The 8,232-nt window shown below is 33.4% G+C and overlaps 1 protein-coding gene across 1 annotated transcript in view; it reads right to left on the bottom strand.

The window, feature by feature from the left end:
• Nucleotides 1-8,232, bottom strand: part of LOC106465222 (adenylate cyclase type 2-like) — a gene marked incomplete at its 3' end in the record, with an annotated part of 160,955 nt that overhangs the window by 40,350 nt on the left and 112,373 nt on the right. The window contains exon 12 of the mRNA XM_022393078.1: nt 6,629-6,687. Coding sequence (XP_022248786.1) covers nt 6,629-6,687 — 59 coding nt within the window. The remainder of the gene's footprint in view (nt 1-6,628; nt 6,688-8,232) is intronic.

Raw genomic sequence — 8,232 nt, 5'->3', positions numbered from 1 at the left:
CTTTTATATGCTGATGTTCCTCAATTAATTGTAATATTTACATTATACGTAGTAACATCATATACATAATAATTATATATTTATTCATTTAATAATACTACTAGGAAATAAAATAAACGATTGTTTTATTGCGTTATTTGAGAAACGTTATTTGGGAAGTAGGACTAATGACAAAATTTATGAGCTATCCGTACAACCCTAAAGCATTCTAATACAAATGTCTTTTTTTTGTTGTTGTTGTTGTTCATGTATGAAGGCTGTATGGAAAGGCTTAGTAGAGAAACCGAAACACTCTACACCCCGACACTTTAAATTTAGTTTTAATATGTATTGAAGTGTAGACCAGACAAGGTAGGTATGGTTTGGAAACATTATATTTAGTATTCAGATACTTTGCGATTAAAAACAGATAATATCATATAATTAGTTCATAGTTATTATAATTAAAAACCAGAAACATTTTCCAGAACTTTCCTTTCTTCCCCGTCCTTCAGAATTTAGAATCAAGCAAATTTTTTTGGAAACACTAAACATTCGAGTACACACTAGAGTATATCTTGACATTGAACAGTTCATTACGTAGAAATCTTGATTGTCTGGTCAAAAGTAGTTGGATACTGTTTTTCACCTACCACTTATGTCTTATAACTTATTTGCCATCACAGAAGAATAGTTTAGATGAAATTTCAGCGTCTCATGACACGGATAATTAGACAAACCCCTTATTAAATTAAACCAATAGTGGAGTTGAAATGTTATTTTTAAATTTATAGGTCACATGATTCACCCGTTAGGTAATTCACCTCAAGATATAAAGACTAAAAAATAACCCCTAATAAAGATATATCTATTTACTACAAATTCCCGAGATCTTAAAAGAAAGGATTCCAGTTTACAAGCATCGAAATGAATATTTTTCTGTCCAGTTTCCAGGATAAGTGAACCACAATATAATTTAAAAAATCCATTTTTTTTTCAAGAATAACACTACTTTAAATCTTATATAAGGTATCAAAAATACACATAAGCCCAATTTGTCATTCTATTCACCACTTGTCAATGAGTTATACTGGTTTTGAAGAATGCCGCTCCTCGTTAGTAGCCCTACACAAGGGCAAACCTGAAAAATAAGACCAGGCTTCTTATAATGTATATCCTATGTCTGATGGTTTTAGTTGTCTTTTGAATGATATATTGGGTTTTATATTTATTTTTAGTATCCCAAACAACATGACTGATAAATAATTTAGAAGAATGTATTAGTAGTATAGGGTGAATCAAAGACAAGTAAAAACATCCTAGAAATAAAACACAGTTCACCACTACGGGAAGCCTACTCTTGTTTTTCGATTTCATCTTGTTTCAGGGTTGTTTATGAAGGGGGCAGTGGCACAGCGCTATGTCTGCGGAGTTACAACGCTAGAAACCGGGTTTCGATACCCGTGGTGGGCAGAACACAGATAGCCCATTGTGTAACTTTGTGCTTAACTTCAAACAAACAAACAAAAATCTATGAGGGATAGAATCCCCTAAAGCGGTATAACTCAGGAAGAAGTGGTTAACCGAATGACAGATGGGGCTTCAAATTTATTTTAATTCCATAAATAGAATAACCCCGAAGAATAAAAAAGTAACATCAATGATACGTATTCTTCAAATAATAAAATACAATACGTATAACGTTTTATAATGGTACGATGTGTTGTTTATTTCAATAATAGTCTGATGAGGTAAATGATATAAGCCAGTTTCCGTAGTGTAGTGGTTATCACGTGCTCTTCACACGCGCTTGGTATCCGACCGAAGTATTTACCATTTTAGATACGTATTAGAAGATGTTAATGTTATATTTCAGACAATGTTGTTGAACTGTGTATGTTGTAGTGTATTTTGACCCAAGTGAAGAAAGAGGCGTGTCTCTATATCTCTAATAATTTTGTAGTACATGACATTCAAGTATTACTGTCAGACAAATATATCACATACAATTTTTTAGCCAAGTAATCTATAGAAATGTAACTACTTCGCAGGGTGTGGATGGATCTTCACCAAAATTGGTGTGGAGGTTCATTAGGTCCATGCGAGGGTGCATAAACATTTTCATTTTGGATTTTGTGTTTTTTTGTTTCTATTGGTGTTTTTTATGTTTATTACCATTACTTCGTTCCCTGTTGATGGATATTCACTAAATTTGACATGAAGTTTTGTTGGGTCCATGGAGAGGTACTTGCAAATTTGCCGCTTCACATTTTGTGTTTTGCAGGTTTTTTTTTTTGGGGGGGGGTGTTTTGCGTTTTTTGCAATTACATATATGGGAAGCAACTTTTCATTAATCATGAATTTACATAACTTCCATCCAGCTGGCATTTTATAAATATCAAAAACACTAACTATTGCACAGTACTTAATGATTTTCAACTGGTGTTTATGTTCAGTTGTCAGCCATAAGAGGCAGCTATAACTTGGAAACACAGCATTTAATATTTATCTTCTTGATTATGTAAATGATTTAAAACAGGCAACATGAAACAGGTAGTTGACATCAATTACTATTAACCCTATAAATACGATATTCTCTTTATCGATTTTTTTATGTTTTCTAAAGTTTGAAACAGACGAAAACCGTGCTCGACCTGAAAACGTCTCACACACATACTCAAATATTGATCATACTCATTTCCTCACATTTCCGTTAGACTATTCCCCCATTTAAAACACAAGTTACGTAAAAACAGGAGGGCAGCATTTGATGTTGTGTGTTACATAATGCTTTGTTTATCACATCACGCACGTACTGCTTATATTTTACCACACGTAACACATGAAAGAAGAAACACAGGATAGAAATGTAGTACCTGAAAATACAAATAGCTAGCGTAACATCCGATGAATGCATGCATCCCGAGTAATGCAGGACTTTGATTTCCAGATGTTTAAAAATGTTTTTTTAGTGCAACCTGACCTTGTTTTATTGTAGAATCAGTGTCACTTTGAAATGTGTCATGTGCAATAATGATAAACGCACAACAACCCCGTACAGTAGCAGAATACGGAAGTAACTTCTTCTTGGGAAGTCTGAAGATCAAAGGCTTTATTCTTAGCAGAATGCATTTTTTATTCACACGTAAAACACGCGACTTTGTTTAGCTGCGTTTCCCTCGTGTTTAGGTTTTCAATGCTGCACACACACAAATCTGACCAGTTGGGTCTCACAGGTTTACAATGCTAACAGCTGTTTCCATTGTTGGATTTGGTGGTTTTCCGTAATATTGTCCAAAAATACTGCTCCATATTCAGAACTTCGCTTGATTCTCTCTACATTATTTTGATTGAATATGTTTTATTGATATCAAAAACTACGTCAGTGCGATCAAATCTATTGCAATGTGCAAAAATGATGTGAGCAAATGTTCAGAAAATCTGCAAATGGTTTCTTTTTTTTATTGTAACTTCTGCTTCAGCTCCATTGCATCAGTTATGGTAAATCTATTGCCAAAAGTAGCCTAAGCCTGTGTAAACCGCCCCAAAAATGCGTTCTTGATCTATAAAGTTAGATAACATGGGCTGGAAAAAAGACTAAGCTCTCGTATTAAACAATATATCATATTAATGCACTATCAGTAGCCAACTATGTATTCAAAAAGTACCGTAAAATCTTACCAACTTAAATGGAACCGATTCCCCCAAATTCAGATATATTAAGTCCATAAAAATTTCAAATTCCAATCACCCATTAAGAGGAAAGAGAAATAACTGATTACCCCCTCCCCCAACTTGTTTAGAGCAGTTTCAGACAAAGTGCCTTTTACTGGATTAGGGGATTTTATGGATTGCAAGAGGGTCTCACTCGCCACAGAAAACGAAATGTCAAACTCTGAACATAAGTGAATAAACCTATGTGAATGAAAAAAAAAAAGAGAAGTGTTTAGTAAAATATATGATCAACAAAGAGAAATTCACGAACCTTGGAGCATATTCCTTCAGTGTAAAAATATTTAGTTGAAAATTTTCTTTTCATACGTTATATAGAATCATTCATATCCACTTTTGTAATAAAGAGTCATCTTCAGAAACTTATGTTCTTCATTTAAAGACAAACAACTTAATAAACATTAGTGTAACATCTTTGTTTGGTAACCAATAAAAACATTATTTGAGATAATAAATTAATCAGGATTAAAGGAAAAGTGTATTCAACACATTTCTATAGTGTAGTGGTTATAACGTATGTCTCACATAACGTGGTCATTTGGTGAGTGAGAGTCGACAGGGTTATGCCCTTTGTGGGTACTTGGAGTGATAATTTCTTGTCGTTAATTCGGGTTATAATTTTTTTCTTTGGGTTTTATTGATCTTTTTGGTTACGTCGTGTTCTATGCTTAGTGTTCTACTATTTTTGTATTTGTTTGGATGTTTCTTTTGTGTTTTCAGTATGTTTTGTTATACAACTTTTTTGTGTGTGTATTTCAAGTAAATATCTTTGTATTTTGTTTTGAACTATACAAGTATGTACAGTCATTTTCGTTGTATGTATTGAGCATTTGATGTATTTATTTTCCTTATACTCACTCTATGGGGGTGAATTAATAAAAAAAAAGGTACGCCTCACACGCACCAGATCCCCGGTTCGATCCCGGGTGAAAGCAACAAGTTTTTTTATATTTTTGTGGTTTCAATTTAATCTTAAACCAAAGGAAGAGAATACTACCATTAGTACAATGATATTATTATAGAGTTTTGATAATAAAATTATTAAATTTAGCTGTTTTTATTTATTTGTTTAGTGATTTTATTAGAAAATATTAGATGTGATTTAGAAATAGAAATAAAAGCATTACTCAAAAAGCTAAGTGGATAATTTGAATTAAAGGTTTTCTTTTCATACGTTTTATATCATTCAAGTAAAGCTCTTTAGTAAAGAACCATCTGCAGAAAGAAATAACTAATAAAACAATATTTATTGCATTCACCCGTTTTAGCACCCCGGGCGCTTAAATAATTTTGAAAAATTCTTTACTTAGATTTTTCCTCAATAGTTGCTAAACACAGCCTTTAATTTACGCGTTTGGTTAGGTTACGTCATGCTGAACAAGTACAGATTTATTAGTTGTATTGGGAATATTATAGGGTTAATAGGAACAGGTAGTCGTGTAGTATCGAGGTAGAATTCACCGGACATAGACTGGACTAGACGCTATATTTTTTTAAATATATACATATAAATTTTATTTAAGTAATTATTATGCCTGATTTGTAGGGTAAGAATTAATAACCCAACAATATTTTTACTTCATTCTAATACCAAATATTTATTTATTTCACATGCATTATTATTATTATTTATTTTGGTTAACTTTACTACTGTCCACAAGAACTGGCGAATCAGCCAGTTAGTGTTCTTGTTCCCTGATCGGGTCAACGGTAGAAATAACGTGTGTAAAACTTTGTTAGAAATACTTGAAGCAACTTAAACCTTATCAGAATTTTGAACATTAACATATTAGTAGCTCCGTAAGCACGAAGTAACTCAATCTTAAAGTTAATTCATACTCTCATAAAGCACTGTATAAGTTTCTGTAGTGTAGGGTTTATCACGTGTGAACGCGTACTGTGATAGAAATAAAAATAAAAAGAAGGAATTAACATTTCGATATGATAATGCTGCTTTATAAATTACAATATATTTCAAGCCACGCAATCAGATTGTGCATATAATAGTTTACATGTTGGTTTAGAGCGGTGTTAGAAAGAGTGAGTGGTACTGAATTTCAACTTTTGTACTGACCAAAAGAAGGTTTCAGCGCAGAAACCGAAATGTTGTTCGCCACTACACTTCAGACAGATTTCGTCCATAAAAACTTCAAATTCACTACACCACACCCTGTTGAATCTCATCACGCGACTACCATTAGGGTTACGTGTTTCATACAGTAAATTATTCAGCAAATGCCGTTAATACAGAATATTGAATAAGTATTTATCGTTCTTTGTGACGACCTTTCACGAGTTTTTAGATACTTACTCACTACCTTCGTGAATGTGCGTGGGTTAATTTTTAAACCTGCTATATACAGGAGTACATAAAAAAAACTGTCTTTTAAAACATCGATGATTTACTATGAACGGTGTTTTCAATGTATTATTATTTTTTTTTACGTCTACATGATTGAACATATTGCATGGCAACAATTTGTAACTACATCTCTCTCACAATAAATCAGTAAAAAATATTAATTGTTTATATGAAAGCTAATCTTATGGATTAGGAATACAATACTGTTTGATAGGGATCATTACTTGGCTGATAAGGCAGATATGAAGCCTTTTATCGACAATGGTAAAATACTATATTTGTTAACGGATTTTATTAAAGTTCCCTTTAACTTCTTTAAGATGAAAACGAGTCTATGGAGTTAATCCGTTTTGTTTACTGAAATGATAACAAGATTTATCCTAAAGAAGATTTACTCAATTGAAATAAGCCCTTGTTATATTTATTAGAACTGGGTTCAGCTTATAAAATAGTTGATGATCACGTGCTTTCAAACAAAAATCTTATTGAACAGTGGCTTTGATATTGAGAGAGACAGAAAAGGACGGGTCTGAATTCCAAAAAAGTATTACTCACCGACAACCAACCAAAACTCCAGCCCCAGGTAGAATGTTACCTTCAATCAGTGCCAGACTCTGTTGAGTAGAACAGTGATAAGTTGCTTGTTATTAACACAATAACCATACAATTAAAAAAAAACAAAAAACATTTGAAATAGGTAACGCGATAGTGAGAAAACTACATTAAAATATGTTTTAACAGAAGGATGTGGTGAGTGTATATTCAGGAAACCGTTGTGAGCATTCCTGGGTTTATTTGAAATCATTTTTATTCGGGACGACATTTCACGAACCACCTTTCATGACACTGCAATCTTAGAAAATAAATGAACAAAAACAAAGGTAATGAACATACACAAAGCACAGCTGAAAATGAAAAGTTCTGCTAATCATTTGAAGTTTTTATGATAGTTTTCTAACAATAAAGAAATTTATTGTTGTATTACACGTCTATCAATTTACTTATAAGAGCGATGCCAAAAGAACACGCGCTTTTAAAAAAATAATTAGTATCTTATAAAAATACTTTTTATAATATAGTAAATATTATTTTTAAGGACGAATTATTTCTGGTTGGTTTGTTTTCACGAACACATTTCTTGTTTTCGGTGAGTAAACTATCACATGTGTTGTTCGTTAGTTAGGTTATACAGATATACTTTATATTGCTAAATGAACTAGAATTACACACCCCTAGCTAGAAATGGACCCCTCTTCACTGAATTTGCATCCCTATTTTGAGTTCAAAAAGGCCAGGAGTTACTATGGGCAGCCACTAAGTGGTAAGATAAGATGAATCTTCAACGAGAAAGTGTTGTTAAATGCAACACGTGTGGTAGGTAGGTTTATCTAATACATTTCAGCATGCCTTCCTGTATATTAATCCACTGTGGTTAATATGTTGAAGAACCACTGGAAGTGCTAACGTGAAAATAGAACGGTACAAATGGCACTAAATCCACTATCCGGGATGGTACTACATCTGCTATCCAGGCACTAGGAGTGCTAACGTGAAAACAGAACGGTACAAATGGCACTAAATCTACTATCCGGGATGGTACTACATCTGCTATCCAGGCACTAGGAGTGCTAATGTGAAAATAGAACGGTACAAATGGCACTAAATCCACTATCTGGGATGGTACTACATCTGCTATCCAGGATTTATTTTAAGAATTCAGGACTGAAGCCCAACATATTTACTACGCGCAAAGACGTTCCATGCTGTATGATTTCATAAGCGGGTTTCAGTCTACAAGTTGCTCATTACGCCTGTGAAATAAGGCGTTGATTAAAATGGTGCCCTAACTGCTGACATTGGGATGACGAACATGTTAAACTATGGATAGGGAGCGACAAAAACTATTAGTCATTCTTTGCTTTGAAGACTTGACTGCATCTCACTGAAGGATTTGAATATGACTCTGATGACTGCTAGGAGTAAAATCGTGGGGAGTTAGTGGGGTCTTGAATGTTGTGCTATTTCAGAAAAGCTGTATGTGTGTGTTTTGTTATAGTGAGGCCACATCGGACTATCTGTTGTGTCCACTGAGGGGAATCGAACTTCTGATTTTTAGCGTTGTGAAATCCGAAGATTTTACCGCTGCCCCCACGGGGACT

Source organism: Limulus polyphemus, unplaced genomic scaffold, assembly GCF_000517525.1.
Source record: "Limulus polyphemus unplaced genomic scaffold, Limulus_polyphemus-2.1.2 Scaffold1874, whole genome shotgun sequence".
Lineage (NCBI taxonomy): Eukaryota > Metazoa > Arthropoda > Merostomata > Xiphosura > Limulidae > Limulus > Limulus polyphemus.
Note: the sequence above shows the minus strand (reverse complement) of the source record. Positions and strands in the feature narration are given on the sequence as shown.